Source organism: Polypterus senegalus, chromosome 6 (genome assembly GCF_016835505.1).
Source record: "Polypterus senegalus isolate Bchr_013 chromosome 6, ASM1683550v1, whole genome shotgun sequence".
NCBI lineage: Eukaryota > Metazoa > Chordata > Cladistia > Polypteriformes > Polypteridae > Polypterus > Polypterus senegalus.
In genome coordinates, this window is record NC_053159.1 from 127,180,566 (window position 1) to 127,198,170 (window position 17,605).

General features: G+C 35.3%; 1 protein-coding gene across 5 annotated transcripts in view; it reads right to left on the minus strand.

The window, feature by feature from the left end:
- Positions 1-2,288: 2,288 nt before the first annotated feature.
- Positions 2,289-17,605, minus strand: part of inpp5ka (inositol polyphosphate-5-phosphatase Ka) — a 33,530-nt gene continuing 18,213 nt past the window's right edge. For 4 of the 5 annotated variants that reach the window (XM_039757119.1, XM_039757122.1, XM_039757121.1 and 1 more), the window contains exons 5-14: positions 16,306-16,422; positions 16,019-16,194; positions 15,478-15,589; positions 14,682-14,791; positions 14,401-14,427; positions 11,237-11,462; positions 10,732-10,869; positions 10,447-10,530; positions 9,790-9,894; positions 2,289-4,689 (exon numbers count right to left, since the gene is read on the minus strand). In XM_039757119.1, the coding sequence (XP_039613053.1) occupies positions 4,600-4,689; positions 9,790-9,894; positions 10,447-10,530; positions 10,732-10,869; positions 11,237-11,462; positions 14,401-14,427; positions 14,682-14,791; positions 15,478-15,589; positions 16,019-16,194; positions 16,306-16,422 (1,185 nt within the window). In that variant the 3' untranslated portion in view covers positions 2,289-4,599. The remainder of the gene's footprint in view (positions 4,690-9,789; positions 9,895-10,446; positions 10,531-10,731; positions 10,870-11,236; positions 11,463-14,400; positions 14,428-14,681; positions 14,792-15,477; positions 15,590-16,018; positions 16,195-16,305; positions 16,423-17,605) is intronic. The other variant, XM_039757118.1, reaches the window with a different exon arrangement.

Here is a 17,605-nt window from a genome sequence, read left to right on the forward strand (position 1 = left end):
TTTGTACAATATTATATAATGACAAACTAATACAAATATTACTAACGTAAGTATTACTTAATAAGGAGTCACACCATTGTCCAAAAACTGCTTACTAGTGGAAAGAACCTGAAATGCACAGAAATAGAAAACAGAAGGACACCTTACAGTCTAGTATTTCAGTGTAACACCACTTTTACTAATTCACATTTTCTTTGACTGTGATACAAGGTGCAGTATCTCAGTTTGGAGATGTGTTTTTTGGTAACAATATTCTTCTCAGGATTGACATGGTTAAGTTCTCAGTTAAGGATGTATGTTAAAAAAATCTCAAAAGAATTAGGAAAACAGACTTCGCATTTATGTCCAGCAAAATTAGAGCGCTTTATATGAGAGCAAAAGAGGTGAAGTGAAACCACTGGTAAGTCTGGTGACATCTAAGTGGGTACATGAAGATGATACAATAAGTAGGAATTACAGTATCTCAAGATAGCTGATGTGCACTATACGGCATGTATTCCACTTTTATATTCAAACAAGAGCTCCTAATCAGTTGTCATGGAAGCAGATTAATACCTGTACTTACATATTTCAGAGACCAACACTGCCCCCGAGTGGACGTTTAACTTAATACATACATTGCTCTTCATCAGGTTTGGAACAAAGACACATTTTTTTCTTGAGTTACCCCTGTGCTGCACAGTTTAAAATTACAAATCAAAACAATTCTGATGCAATTAAAGTGCACATTGCAAACTTTAAGTGAATTTGCATATATTTCAGTTACATCATGTAGAGTTTACAACACTTTTCCTACATGGTCCTTCAATTTTTGGGCACATTAACAGCTGGGACAATTGGTGTCAGAGGTGTTTGTGATTACTCAGGTGTGTTTCATAGCTTCGTAAGATTCCTAGGCCTGCTTCTACTTACAGACTGACTTTGGAGTCATGAGTTGTTTGAATGAAAGCCAAAGAATCTATTATGAGGCTGGTAAACAAGAATAAAACCCTTAAAGACATCGGAAAACCATAGGATTACCTAAATCAGCTGTCTGGAATATCGTTAAGAAGTAAGAATGCACTGCTGAGCACAGTAATCACGATGGGACTGGTAGGTCAAGGAAGCCCATCACTGCTGATGTCAAAAGAATTTTCACTATGGTAAAGAAAAAGCCTCAAATGCCTGTCCAACACATCGGAAAAAGTCTGCAGGAGGCAGATGTGTATTTGTTAGACATGACTATCTGCAGAAGACTTCATGAACAGAAATACAAAGGCCAAACTGCAAGATGCAAATCACTAGTTTGCCACAAACACAGGGTGGCCAGTTTAAAGTTTGTGAAAAAAGTGCTTGAAAGAACCTGAAAGATTTATGGAAAAAGGACTTGTGGACAGACGTGACAAAGATGAACCTAAATCAGAGTGGTGGCAAGAGCAAAGTGTGGAGATGAAAAGGAACTGCCCAAGATCCAAAGCATACATCTCATCTGTTAAACATGGTGGTGGAGATGTTATGGCTTGGGCATGTATGGCTGTCACAGGTATGGCACACTTCTGTTCATTGATGATGTAACTGCTGATGGCAGCTGCACAACAAACTCTGAGGTACATAAAAACATCTTATCTGCTCAAATTCCAGTAAATGCCTCTAAACCCATAGGACGGCACTAAATCCTACAACAACATAATGACCTCAAATACACTGCTGGGGAAACACAGGTGTTTTTCAAAGCAAAAAATTGGAAAATTCGTCAAGGTCAAGCAAGTCATCCAATTTAGCATGCCTTCCATATGCTGAAGATAAAACTTGAGGGATCAACCTCCCAAAACAAGCAGGAGTTGAAGATGGCTGAATTAGAGGGATGGCACAGCATCACCAGAGAAGATCCTCAGCACTTGGTGATGTCTATGAATTGCAGACTTCAATCAGTCATTGCATGCAAGGGATATGTAACAAAGTACTAAAAATGACTGCTTTAATATAATTGCCTTTGGTATCTCCCAAATATTATGGTGCCCTGAAATGCAGGGGAAATTTCAACATGGTGTGACCAAAATGTATGCAAAATCCTTAAATTAAAGTCAAGTGCAAAGTGCACTTGTATCGTATGTGAATTGTTGGATTTTTAATTTTAACCTGGGGGGCATTGGGGTAAATAAAAATAAAAGTGTGTTTGTCCCAAATGTTATGGAGGGCACCCTGTAGTTAGGATACAGCGTGTTGGATAATGGATGGATGGATATTTTACAGCATGCACATCATCAAATATAAAATCCCAATATCAAAAGAACAATTCAGACACACAATGAAAAGTATTATCTGTGTTTATTTCTTCAATGTCTTTATTACTGACATTAGCCACTTGGTTTACATAATAGAAGCCTTTCTTTTTTTTTACTATGAAAATAGACCGATTAACATCACTCAAAGTTTGTAACAAAAGTTCAGCAGCTTTGGACCTTCTAAGGAGCAGTACCAGCATATTGAAAGATAACAACATTTAACATAATTGCATAAAATAGCAAAACATTTAAAATGGTTTTACAAATGATGCTTGCAAGCAAACTGCCTGGGTTGCATGATAAGCAGAAATGCGACACACATTTCAGAATCAGAGCTCTTAATAAGTAAACACCAAGGATTTTTCAAATGGAGTATAAAAATAAACTGAGGTTTTTGATACTTCAAAAAGTAGAAAGAAAAAACACTTTTGCGCAAATATCAGAACTCAGCATTTTATCTGTGTTAAATTCTTTTTTTCCTGCCAATGAAATTTAAAATAAAGTTTAGTTAAATATAATAACATGTGTAAATAGACACTGTAAGACATTCTTCTTTGTAATAAATCTTGTTTGGCATTCCAAATTCTGTGATTGTCAAATCGTTTTGCATCCTAATGTCAAATGTGCATGATATCAGTATTATTTCTTTGTTTTTGTTACCATATTTAGACCTGTTCAGCTTCAACCATATACAAGCAACTAAAAGTGGACAGAAATGCTGATGTAAAAGTCACCAGCCACATACTGTAAATTCAGATTACGGAGGCCACGGTTTATCCTGGCAGTGCCAGTTCCCATCAGGGTCCACATCCCAGCACTCACACAGGGTTAATTCACAATCACTGGCTCTGTTAAAATGTGAGTGACTTAAAAAAACTATGTAAGGAACATGTAAGAGAGAAATATTTTGAAATCCTCTCTACTGTTTAATATTATATTAGCTATGGTAAAAAACATCTTTAAATTAACAGTAACAATAGTCAATACAATGTTTATTCCAGATGTTGTATATGTTTTAATGCACTGCATTTGCATTGATACTGTAATAAATGCATTGTCCTGTTTCTTCTTCAAAAAATATTATATTGTACTGCTTATGCTTAAAGGTAGTATAAAACATTCTCACGCAATATGGCATAAAATAAATGACAATACAAGAAAAAAACATGACGGTTCCGAATGAAAGGGGAAAAACAATCTTTCAATTTGGATGGGTGTATTTTTATAGTTTCTCATTAACTGATAGAGTTTTCCCTTCCAATTAAAAATAAATAAAAACACTACAACAGTAAAAATAGTACACCAAATAAACTTGTTAGTAATATCTATCATCAAAGGTTTAATTTGGAAGACAAATATTACATTATATTTTTTTAGTAATTCAAAACCCACCTCCTTCCTATATGTTAAATATCCTCCTAATAGCTCCTAAATTTAACATAATTAAATATTTCCATCAATTTTGGCTCTGAAAAAAACAATATTACTGTAAGCCCATAAGAATGAGCTACACCTACCATTTCTGACATGCCAGAATCATGGTCAAGCTTTCTGGAGGCTGCGTGACTGCAGTAGCTCAGTGTTCACAGTCACCCGCGACATTTAATGAGGTTATCTACCACTCTTCAGATCTCAGTCATCTGGCTGTGCCTGCATCTGAGATACCTGTACTTCATTAAGATTACAATTGGATGCCCCTAAAATTAATTCAAACTTGAGACCATCAAACAAAAATAACTTAAAATATCTTTAATACTGGTTATACTTGAGAAAAAAGAAAAAAATCTCAGTAGATTAGACTATAAACCTTTTCAAAGTTTTCTTTACCAGGTGATCTCAGTAGGGCCCATATATTGTAGCATTCCATTTCTCTGATTTTAAAAGTAAAAACTAATTAAAAGAAGTTTAAAATGAATCAAAACAACTTGACACGTAGCTTAACCAGGACCTCACATCAGAGTTAATGGGAAACAGTGGGCGTTTTTTGGTCACTCAAATAAAATAATGGATCTTTGTTTCTAATATTTTTGTCAGGTTTGGAAATCTACATGCAGCTTATAGGACAAGTTTCGATTAACACGTGTTTTTTCCTCAAGCAGCCATGTTTAGTATTAGTCCTTCCAATTTCTGGTTCTTTGTTAAACCAAGGTTTATGTGCATATGGGCTTGGTCCAGCCTTACTGAGATTTTAAATGTCTTCCATCTCTGTGAAGCCATCTGACTTCTGTCTGAAAACAGAAGGAGGATGACAATTAAATTCTTAATTTTAGTTTTAATATCACTGAGATGAACGTCAGAACGATGTGTTTCTTCATTCAAAAGAACTTCAAGGCTTTCAGAAGTCGTCTTTTGGGTCCAACTCAGGCCTATCCTGGCTCTTGACAAAGCTTTGATTTTCTTGTAAAGTGACACGAGACTCATTAATCTGCAAACAAGAAAAAATGTATTTGACTTTTTATATGAACTGATGCTTTTAAAGATTAAAGAAAGTGACAAGTTTCAATATTAAACATTTGCTGTACATCAAATTATTATATAAAACATTCTGTAATTTTAAACAGTGCCTAATACTGTAGGTCACAACACAGTCTTCTACATTCAATCAACATAAATATATGCAACATACTCTATTTGTATTTTATATAGGGGTCATAAAGTCTTACTCCAAATATTTTCTCAATGTAAGCACTGGGAGTGTTAGCATTTTTCTAGCTTCATGCAGTTTCCTTACTAAGTCATTTAGTAAATAATTTTGTCACAAAATACAATTATAAGTGGCACCCCTAGTTCAGCAACCTAAGACAGAGAAGGTTTAAAAATAATATACACTCATTGGAACATTAGGAAAATGTTGATGAGAACAGGACACTCAACCCAACAAAGTTCACCGATCCTATCCACGTAATTTCTCCAAAATAACGTTAAGAAAAGCTTTGAAGGCCCCTAAAAGTCCTACTCTTTACTGCAATACTTGGTATTCCATGGTCCTCTGTGTGAAGGAAAAACCTTTCAGCATTTGTGCAAAACTTACCATTAACAAGTTTCCAACTATGTCCTTGTGTTCCTGTTGAACTCACTTTAAAGTAATGGACTGGATCTGCTGTACTAATTCCTTTCATAGTTTTAAAATCTTTAATCATGTTGCATCTTATCATCTGCTTTAGCTTGAAAAAGTTCAACTCCTTCATTCCTTCCCCATAACTCATAACCTGCAGTCCTGGAATCAGTTTAATTGCTTTCTCTTTAGACACTCTCTAACATTGCTTTTTTTGTTAGCCTGGAGACCAAAACTGCACACAGTACTCCAGGCAAGGCCTCGTCAGTGCATATTAAAGCCTAATCATAACCTATTTTGGATTTGGTACTCTACAAATAATGCTATATAACCTAACATTCTGTCAGTTTCCCTATTAATTCATGTACATTGTTTGGATGTGGACAGTGGCAAGTCCAGTAAGACTCCTACATCCTTCTCATAAGAGGTACTTTCAAGTTTCAAACTTCCCACTGTGTATTAAAATGTAACATTTCTACTTTTTATGTGATATACCTTACATTTATTTGCATTAAATTTCATTATCCAAGAATCTTCCCAAACCTGCATTCTGTCAAAGTCTCTCTGTAATAATTCAACTGATTTTAGACCTCCTACCATCTCAATTCGGTTGGTCTCATCTACCAACTTAACCAGCGTGTTGCTTATATTACTACCCAGAATATTTATATATATTAAAAATAGCAATGACCCTAGCACTGAACCCTGAGGAACACCAGTTATAACATCGTGGAATTCTGATAAGGTTCCTTGCACTATAACCCTTTGCTTCCTGTGTTTTAACCCATTTGTACCCATGTACACACTGCAACCTGAACTCCTGCTTCTTTCAGTTTTATTGCTAGCCTCTCATGTGAGATGTTATCAAATGCCTTCTGAAAATCAAGATAAATAATATCACATACATATACACCTTTCTGATAGCCTTCTGTTGCTTCCTCATAACATTCCATCATATTAGTAAAATACGGCCTTCCCTGTTCCCATATTGTTTGTTCACTAACACTCCTGTTCTTGACATGTGCTGCTCAGTCTTTTCCTTAATAATTCCTTCAATTAATTTACCTGTGATGTATGTTAAACTTACTGACCTATAGTTATTTGGATCTGCCCAATAACCCTTTTTATACAATGGAATAAAAGTTTCTATTTTCCAGTCCTTAGGAATTTCCCCAGTGTGTAGTAAGTTTTGGAAAGTATGTGTCAAAGATTTATATATGTACATGCTATCAACTTTTTGCACTTATACCTATTCCTGGTGATTTGTTAGACTTCAGCCAATTTAACCTAAGCAGTACTTCTCTGTAAATGCTGGGATGTTTTCCATTTCTTAGCATGTTGAATCATCAGAAAAATGCAATTTCGGACCATTCTCTGTTTAAACCATTCGCTACTTTTTTTTATCTCCCATTGTGGTACTTGCTTGTATTTTTTTTTAAATAATTTCTCACTGCTTCCAAATTTTGGCATGAACTTTTATGTGTCTTATGTAAAACATTTTTTAATCTGTTCCACTGATCCATGACAGTTTCCACACTGAAAGTTGCCTTGAACTTAACTAATTTAATCTTTGCATCTGTACTCTGACAAAACACTGTTAATTGTACTAAATTATGGTCACTTGACCTTAATGGTTCAATCACCTCTATACCCTGAATTCTATCCTGGTTATTCCAAAATAATAAATTCAGCCATCCCTCTCATCAGCATTTTAGTATACTGTGTTAAAAAGTGTTCCTAGAAAACCTCCTTCACTACACTATTTGTAAGACTAGTTCAGTTAATATTTGGGTAACTAAAGTCCCCCCCCACTCTGGACGTCTAGCTACAGCCATGACCACGAGGAATGAAGAAAGAACCCTGGAACGGATTGAACCAAAAACATTTTTTGTTGATGGCGTTCAACCAAAAACATTATTTCTGATAGCATTAAAAAGTTTGTACAACACAGAGAAAATTGCACCTCAAAGGAAGGTGACTATGTAGAAAAACATTAATAAACAGAGTTAAAAAAAGTGTGGAAATTTTTGAACGTTCCTTGTATTCAACTTTATCTCTGCTATTTAGCCTGGTTTCTATTATTGTTATAATATCATTATTATGCTCAGATATATAAAACTTGCTTGTTTTATTTTTGATACTCCTAGCATTCAAGCAAGCAATTTTTAATGTAGTCCTTTTTTTACTTTGACACTTTATCTGTGGGCTAGAAATTAAGTTACTATATGTACTTAATATTACACTACTGTTCATCCCTTCATGTAAAGTTCTAAAGCTGGCCTGTTCTAAACTCCCAACCCTGACTCATTAGTTTAAGCAATTCTCAACCAACCTACTTGTACACCTCCCAAACATATTGCTGCCCCTCCAGATCAAATGTAACTCATCATGGTGGAATTGGTCCCATTTATTCCAGAAGGAGACCCAATGCCCCATAAACCTATTCCCCTCTTTCCTACACCACGATATGAGCCATGAGTTAAGCTTTCTAATCTCATTATTCCTGGACTGGTTCATTACAAAGGTTGAACTTTGGAGAAAACCACCTTTCTCAGATATGCTCCTTGGCTTGGAACCTAAGTCTTTAAATTTGGACTGCAGAACTGACAGCCTACCCCTTATGCATGTCATTTGTTCCAACATAGACAATGACTACTTGATCGACCTCCGCACTGGCCAGGGACCTATGCACCCTTCCAGGAAGTCTCTCACTTGTACATCTGGAAGGCAAAACACTGTCTCTGAGAGTCTCCATCTCTGGAGCAAACCTGCATTTCAATTCCCATAATGACTGAGTCACCCACTGCCATAACCTCTCTCTTTGTGGGAGACCTGTTTTGAGGTGACCTGTCGGGGCTCTTAAAATTTGCTTACCTCTCAGAGATTTCAGTGTCATCATCCAGCTCTACAAAGTCCTGAAAATGGTTTGACACTTCAAATTGACTTTGGACAGTGTGCACCCTTTACCTTGCACCAAATCTGACTGTGACCAAACTATCCCCACTTCTCTGGTCTGGTGTTTCTCCTAGCACCAATTTGGGGATGCAAACTATCTTCCTAAAGGACACCTGGGCCAGGTGAGCCAATTTCCTACTACAATGCTGAATAGCCATCCTTCTCCTCAAGTTCAGTGACTCTCAGCTCAAGGTACTGGTTTAGATGGCATCAACTGCAGCCATAGCCTTCAAGAAGGACTGATTCACTCAAGTCTAGGCTAGGCTCACAGGTTAGGCTCCAAAAAGTCCAACGTCAAAGAGGATTTGGCCTTGATTTTAAAATTTTGATTAGGATTAGGATTATAGAATTGCTCAACCCTTATTTATTAAAATGTTAACTTTTTTGTTAAATTATTAAAATTAAACTAAATAATGACTGCCTACTGTTCGTTATTCTTAGAAATTACTAAACCTTACTTTTCTCCTCCTTACTTCCCTGATTGTTTTCCTATCTCTGCACACTTCTTATGGCTTCTTATGTACTTTCACACGTAAACTAAATTTAGATTCAGTTATTCTATGCTAACAAAGTAGTGTTGATTTCCAGCTTAATCATGGAGTGGAATTTGCTTGTTCTTCACCTATTATTGATGTTTATGTATTAAAAAAGATGTGATTTAGGTTATTTAACAACTCCAAATTGGTGAATATGAGTGAAGTGTGTGTGTGTGTGTGTGTGACTGTGAGAAATTTAGCTCCTGCTTTCTTCTCCCAAGATGTATTTTAGCTCCTAGCTCTCATGTGATAGAAAAACTGGTTCAGGAAATGAAGTGATAATTCTACTGTTCATTAGAAAGTAGCAACAATTATAATAAAAAGAGGTAAAAGAATTTAAATGATTTTTATCCTTTAATACTGTTCACAGCAAGCACTCTCAAAAACTGCTTCATGAATTTGTTAACCAATTTAAAGACAGTAGAGTCTCTAGACTATACATAACACTTTACCTGTGTAAAGTAACAGTATCTTTTTCAACTCAATATATAGCAAATTTGTAATATAAAGTTATATAAAATACTGTATTTGATGAAATGAACACAGGCCAAGCATGAGCTTTATTATTTAGCAGTGGTATTACATCTTAAGTACATTAAATATTCAAGTTTGGAATTTTTTGATATTGTTCTGTGTGGTGCCCTTGTATACACAATTGCATTTAACTTGGGTAATACACAACTGGAGAATTACAAATAATTTTTACTGATGCTCTATGGTGCCAGCAAGGGTAGAAACTAATATTCAACCATCAAAATATAATAACTTTCTATTTATGGGTTCGATGCTAAATTTAAAATACATTAGTAGTAAAGCTTATCTGGGCATAATATGTAGTTGAATAAATAATTTCTTCTAAAGGTAGATTCTTATTCTTTACAAACCAACTGACAACAATCCTAAAAGTATTCTGGTTTTCAAAACCTAAACTGAATAAAAATATATGTGACAGAATAAAAAAAAATCACAACAGCTTTACCTGGAAAGATGGACTCATTCCAATAATACATTGCAAGTTGCTGCTGTAGTAGCAAAGAATGAACTCTCCACCAAGCACTGGAATCTGATCCATTCCAATATAAACCTGCAAAGAAAATCTATATTTACACTAAGCTGATGCCAAGTATCTGGCAGACAAAATGAGATGTGAGAGATGAGAACAATATTAGCAGGAATTTCTCTTTTCGAACTACCTGCAAATCATTTACCATACCTTGATAAAACTAACTTAACCATCCTGAGGTTTATTTAATGTTTTACTTGATATAGGTTTTACGCAAATAGAAATGTCTTTATGGGAAAAAGGGTACACTTTATTTCCTGTTACCATCTTGGTTTTCTTGTACTGTGCTCTGCCTCAAAATACAAACCAACTGCTTTAAAACATTATACATTCCAACCATTGTACACTGTTGAAACATACATAAAAGGAAGGCTTTGATAATTACTGGAAATTAACGGGCGCAAAAGCAGCAAAAACTCTGGAGATTCCAAAATTCAATGCTGAATACCAATTGATAATGATGAGGTATTTTATGCATACTTTGCAGTCAACAGTTAACATATATGTATAAATGCAAGACCTTGTAAATGCATTATTTAATTCATCAACACTGTTTATTATATTAAAATGTACCTGAAAAGCCTCACTACTGCTGGACACCTCATCGTCCTTCACCCACACATATGTAACATAATCCAAATGACTCCTGAATCCTGTCTGCAAGGACAAAGAAATAAAACAATTTTCTAACAAGCATTCAAGAATTAGTAATAGCACTTTGGTCTTTTTTGCAGTACTGATAATGACAAAGTGTCTCCTTGCAGTCAATGCAGATGAGGTAAATACATACTTTGTTATCAAGTGCACTGGATGCCCTGCTTCTTGAAAAGCAAAATGAATGAAATGAAGAAAACATACCTTGTATAGGCCAATCCAGTCCCACATGCTGCTAGGAAAGGCCTCTAGCACAGAATATGTAATGAGTGCATCCTGGTCTGCACTCCACTGGCCTTCTGCACACAAGCTCACCAATGGGGTGGTCTGTAACTTTTTCATCTTGAATAAAGGCAATAGAAGCATAATTCAAAATATATAAAATCAAAGAGCTGGTGTAAAGTACATTAATAAAGAAATTTAGAAGGATCATTGCTCACAAACTATGAAGAAAAGTAAATAAATCCTTGCGTATGAAAGGGAAATGAAGGGAAAAGAATATTTTTATACCACACATTTTATTGGTGCTGTTTAAATTCAAGTTACATTAAGAACTGATGCATAGTACTGTAACTGCTTCTTTAAGACTATTTTGATGGCTAGTTTGAAGGTGGGTTTTTGGCACTTAGAGAGCACAAAGAGGAATAATTATTAAATACCCAGTGCAATGCAGCTAGGACTAGTGTAATATACTAAAAAAAAGTCTTACCTCCAAGATGAAGGTACCAGTGACAGGTTTGTGATCACTGATACCATATATCATATGACTTGTATATTTTTCCTGGTTAACTGCAATAGGTGGTTCTGGATTTTTTGGTTCTATTGTGTTCTCCTCTGTTTTCTGTTGCTCCCCTGCCTCTTCTGTTTCTTTCTGGTCATCTACCTTCATCCACCATAGTATCCTATCAGTCCAAGCTGGCTTACGTTTCTTGCCACTAATCAACATGAAAAAATGAGAGAAGAATTAGAGTTTGTGAAATTTCTGTGAAAGTGTAGCTGACACTGTCAAATGATGTGCTCCTGTACTTTATTTCTCTCTAATATGGGCCTTTTAATACTTCCCATGTGTACACTGAATAAGTATATGAATATTTCATTTTTTTAATACAATGAAATCAAGTTCTTATACTGCTGTGCATTTAAACTTTTAGTGAACTCATATCACATCAACAGTGTGATTTACACTGCATCTATTTTCAAATAACATGTATTTCTTCGCAGTGCTGCATATTGGAGTTAAGAGGTGCAGTCACTGTAATAAGTTCTTGTTTGTGTCTGACTGCTTGGTAACCTAGTAGAAACTCTTCAAAATGTGATTAGGACATGATTCTCCAAAATTCATCTACACTAAAAACTAATTAATTGAACACAACAATGAACATATATTCTAGCCTATATTCAGTAAATTAATCAAGCTTTCATCCATGTGATAAGAATTAGAGCAACATTTTTTTATCTGTTACCTGCTGTTTGTACCAGGAACAACTTTGATAGCAAACAGTAAAACAGACAATAGGAATTTCTGAATGAAAGGTCCACAGATTGCTTATAGGAATAGTCTAAGTAACATGCTGCACAAATACTTGCTACAGGAGAAGGGTGAATAACTTTTTTGACTATAATTTCTCAAAAGCAAGCACATTATCATAAAGAAAACAGAAGATTAGTAACTCTATATCTATTTGACTAAAGGGTTGCAACAAAAATCAGTACAACAGCTGACATCACACACACACATCAGAATGCTAACTAAAGACAGAAGGCACATTACAAACTCTGAAGAGGATTAGTTTGGAAATAAATACTGCCAGCATAGTTGGCTTTTAATAAAGTCAGTGACAAGGCTGTGGTGGTGGGAACAATTTGAAGTTTAAACATACACTGTAAAGAGGGCATCGGTTTTTCTTTTACAGTCATTAATTTTGAGAGAGCTTAGATTAGACAACACAATACATTTTTTAAATGAAAAATCTGTTTCAAGGCCGGAATAAAATTTATGCTTTATACCTAGACCAATCTTAAACAAAACTATACAAAAGTTTAAATAAAGCTAAACTAAACAGAAACACAGGTGCAATCAAGCAAAGTAACCATAAACCTAAAGGGTAAAAACTACAAAAATTAAAAGGATATGGTGATGTATATTTATTCATGGCATTGAAAGCTGCGGGTAAACTTTCCACATTATATGCTGTTTTTTTATCTTTCTAGTTTCTTCAGGGGTTTTTAGTCTAAAATACCTTTTTTAAGATTTATTGATACTACACACTCCACTCTTAAAAGGATATAAAAAATAAAACATTCCACATTTCCTTAAGTTTCTCTGAATCGAGAAATTTGTTAAAAGTTGTAGTATGTTCTAAAAACTACAACAAAAAATTCTTAAACTAACAAATAGCTGCTAAGATACTCTATATTATCTATCTATCTATCTAAAAACTACTTTATGATACATGATATATATACACTAGTGGCGGGTGGCCGAAATCCTTATCTGGCCAGGACACCCAGAGTGTAAAAGGACTGGGGGAGAGAGTAATTGTGGGACAGTGTCTATCCCGGGCCGATAGAGGGCAACCCCTGTTGGAACATGTGGCCACTGCCAGGGAGGGGGGCGCATGGATCTTTCCAGGGCCTTATTTGGTCACACTTCTGCCACACCCAGACTTGCAGACCAACCACAGTCGTTACCTGGTAGGTAACCACCCATACAATCAGATTGTGATTCAGACTACGAACGCCATGAATGTAATTACCCCGATCTAAATGCTGTCAAATAAATGAACTACACGCCATGGCGCAACCTAAAGAGGCTTCGCCTCTGACGCTGACGTCCGAGGTTCGAATCCCCGAGAGGGGATGCAGTGAGTGTGTACGCCTATTGAGCCCAGAATTAGGGCGAAACACGTGTCGCATACTCTTTGCATTATTTGACAGTAAAACTATTCAACCATTCTATGATCTGCTTCTCGCAACTAAAAGTGGGCACCATGGCGGATGTTTGTCAACTTGCAGGCCAATCACAAGTGTTACCTGGTAGGTAACGGTAACCACCCATAAAATCAGATTGTGATTCAGACTACGAATGCCATGAATATATATATGTCTTGCTATATGGTTGCGAGACATGAATGATCTCCAGTGACCTGAGACTAGACACCTTCGGTACTGTGTCATTCGGAGAATCCTTGAGTTCTGCTGGTTTGACTTTGTGTCAAATGAGCATTGTTCATGGAGTCCCAAATGAGGCACCTTGTCTGCATTTTGAGGGAGTGTCAGTTACAGCACTACGGCCATGTGGTGAGATTCCCCGAGGATGATCCGGCTCACAGGTTCTTCCTTGTTGAGGATCGAAGTGGCTGGACCTGGCCGAGGGGACGCCCACGTAACACCTGGCTGTGGCAGACAGAGGGTCATTTCCGGAGGGTGGGAATGGACTGCATGTCTGCCTGGGGGGTTGCCAACCAGGATCCCAAGCTGTTTCGTCATGTGGTGGGTGCAGCAACGTGCTCGTACCAGTGCATACTCCTCAATGTGACCTTACCTGGTACATATACGTTTATACTGCTTATATATAACATAACATAACAATATGTATATAACATAAATCTAAAATAGAAGAAGATAACAAAAAAAGCAAATTTACTTTTTAAAAAAAGAAAAACCTGTGCACATTTTGCAGTGATGTTGATAAATTAACAGAACTGATTAGGATTCAATTTCAGCCGGCAGTATCAAATGATTTCATACTTCATTGTAATTTGTGATAATGCAACTGTGAAAGTGATTTCTCTGTCTTCTTTGACATGAAATCAAGTTTGTTCGCATGAATAGTGGAAATAGGGAGAATGCTAAAGATTTACTATTTCTTACTTAAAACCCAACCAAGTCTTCTGCTCCCTGAAAAATTGGAAAACAATATTAGAAATTAGTTAGTTAGTATTATTACATTATATTAAGAAACATATTAAATAATGAGGTGCAAAAATCTTTACAGAACTGTACAATCATTTTCCTAAAAAAAGTCTACAGCTGCATGACTTAAAATATAAGGAAATATGCATTTGTGAGCAACTACATTTTTACAGTTTAATTTTTACAGTTCAATACAGTATGCAAGAAATGGGGAGAAATGTCAGGCATGCCAAATTTACCTGGAGTCAAAGTTATCTGAGTTTAGGTCATATTTATATGTTGGCTTAAATTGAAGGGGGCCTTCTTGGAAGTTCTTCAGGAAATGTTCTTTCTTTTTGGCAATGTTTAACTGAATGGGCAAAAAAAAAAAACAATTACAAACCTGATTTTTATTTTTGCACTGTGAAGCTATGAATTACTGATAAATGTGGCTGTTTTTATTTGATTTGAGTTTAACAATTGTTCCATTACCACACCATAATATTAGATATGACCTGTTAATCACTTAATAAGATGTACAATGCAGATTTTCTTTTTAAGCAATTTATTTAATACAGCACATAATCACAAGATATTTCATAAAGCAAACAAGAATACAAAGCAATATAATATAATAATAATGTAGATATGAGGATAACTTCAGCTCAACTAAAAATAAATTCCAGACTAGTAAAACTCTAGGTAGAGGATAAAAAATTCCTGGTACCAAACCAGAATACAGAAGGGTAACTGAAGGTATATTGAGCATTGCATAAAATTTAATTCTATTGAAAGTAACTCTGTCAAAATGCACATAATTGGAGGATGATTAAACACCATTGTAAAAGTTCATGGATCACAGAATGTAGTACCCAAATGTCTATATATTACCATTATGCATATAAAAATGAATGAAACTCTTCATTGTTTTTTATTTCAGAAATCAGTCACTACAAAAATCACAGTATATGGACATTGCTAAACTTTACAGTGGGTTACTGAAAGTTTAGAAAATGTAGCACATTTCAAATCAAAATTCACAGAATCACCTCCTACCTGGTCTTTGTCCCACAAGAGGTGGAAACGGCGGTTGTTAATGGTTTCTCTTAGGAAATGCATTCCATGGTCTGCAATACGGAAATTCAGATCCCCAAATAAGAAAACTACCCTGAGGACAAAATTTCCACATTAATGTCTGAATAACAAATGATATCCAAACACAAGAGTATACGGTCTGGGATGCTTCCACTACCTGCTATATTAGACTTGGTTACTCTGTGTTAAATCAAAGAGCTCAGACCTCAGTAGACATGCATATTGATTTTTTTTAGAACACAGCAAAGATTCTTATTTAACCAAAGCAAAAAGAACAAACTCTTTAAATTAATTTATTAAACACATCCTGCAAGTTTCACAAGACACAGGCTGCGGGAATCATAACTGAAACTAAACATTCTTATTTCACTATGGAAAAAGCTTGTACACAGTCAATGTAGAGCTATCTGATTGGTAATTTAGATAGCCAAAACGAAACAGACTATAGACAAGTACCAGAACTCGTCCTTTGAAGCTCTTCTTAAGTACTTGGCTTTCTTACTTGTGGTCAAGAATCTTTGGTGAAGAATTCCCATGGAACTCTTGAACATCCAGGATGCGTTCAATTTCATCAACACGCTGACTAGCATACTCCATGTGGGCAGCAAGGTGGCAATTCAGGAAGCAGATCAAATGGCCATAAAAAGACATGCGAACAGAAACTCCACCTTTATTCCCCTGGTAAACAAGTATATTCCATTACATCCAAATGTATTTTAAACATCAAACAATATTACTTATTATTTCTAATTCTTAGCCATTATATTACGCATCCCATCCAATACTCACCCAGTATCCATAGATTCCTGTGCGGGTGTAGCTAGCCTGCAGTTCCCGTATAAAAGGAATGTGGCAGAGCTTGGAAAACACCAGTAACAGGAGCCCCTGCATTCGTACAGAAGTGAGCTACAAATGAAAAACATGCTGTTAATGTTGGATTGGAATCAATTACATTTGTGTTCACAGAAATATATGATGTTACTGTGACTGCATGGGTGATAACACACTAAGAACTAAATGAAAGACAATTTCTAAGTCACAAACATCAAACTTTGTTGAAGCAGTGGGAAAAAAAAAAACACTGAGCCATGACTTGTAAATTGGTAAATGAAAAAAAAACAAAACATTTTAAATCCATTTACTGAACACATTATTCAATTTACTGTTCACACTTAACCCAATTTAATGTGTCACATGGAACAAAGACCAGAACCATCCCTGGACAAGATGCATGCTTGTTAAACAGGCACTCACTCTCACATACTCAAATCCTCAGTTTAAAGTAAATTTATTTTTCCTATTTAACCAGTAATAGAGCTGTGATAGGAAAACTAGGCCACTTGGACAAAAACAAATGTAAAATGCAAGCAGAACAAGCCAAGTTAATACATTGTGCACTAAAAATACTTGAACGTTATTTCTATTTTGTGATGATACTAAAAGGATGAGAAATACATACATGTAAAAGGCTGCTTTCTGTTTTGTTTTGTTTTGTTATGGAGAAAGTCTGATACGCAGATTTGGATGAGTTTTCTAAATGGGCACTTTTGTTTAATAATCTTGTAACGGGACTTGAACTTTTTAATGAAAACCACCTTTGGCAGATTTCTGTAAAAGTGTTTTAAAAGCCAAAACAAAAACTTAAGAAAAGTTAAAAGTTGTATTACTGAGAACTTTACTAAATAATAACACTCATAAAATTTACTGAAATAATATGATCTTGTGAAATTCTCAATAGCTGCCATCAAAAAGAAAACAGTAAACACTTCTGTCCATCTCAAAAGAGAAACTAGACTTGTAATCATTCAAAATATAATAGCCATTTCAATAATTAGCTCAAACTATTTCAATAGCTGTGATGAACAATTTAATGATATGCCCTGTTATAATTATTGGGCTTATAAGGGCACAAGTATAAATGTTTTCTGCTTTAATACTATATTATAATGCAGATTCCTAAAGCTGATCATCTTCTGATCATCATCTTTTGTTGATAATGAATTGATATAAAAGTATATATTAATTATAATATCTAAATTATTATTTCTTTGACCTATTATACATCAACTTTAAAGAAAACATACAAATC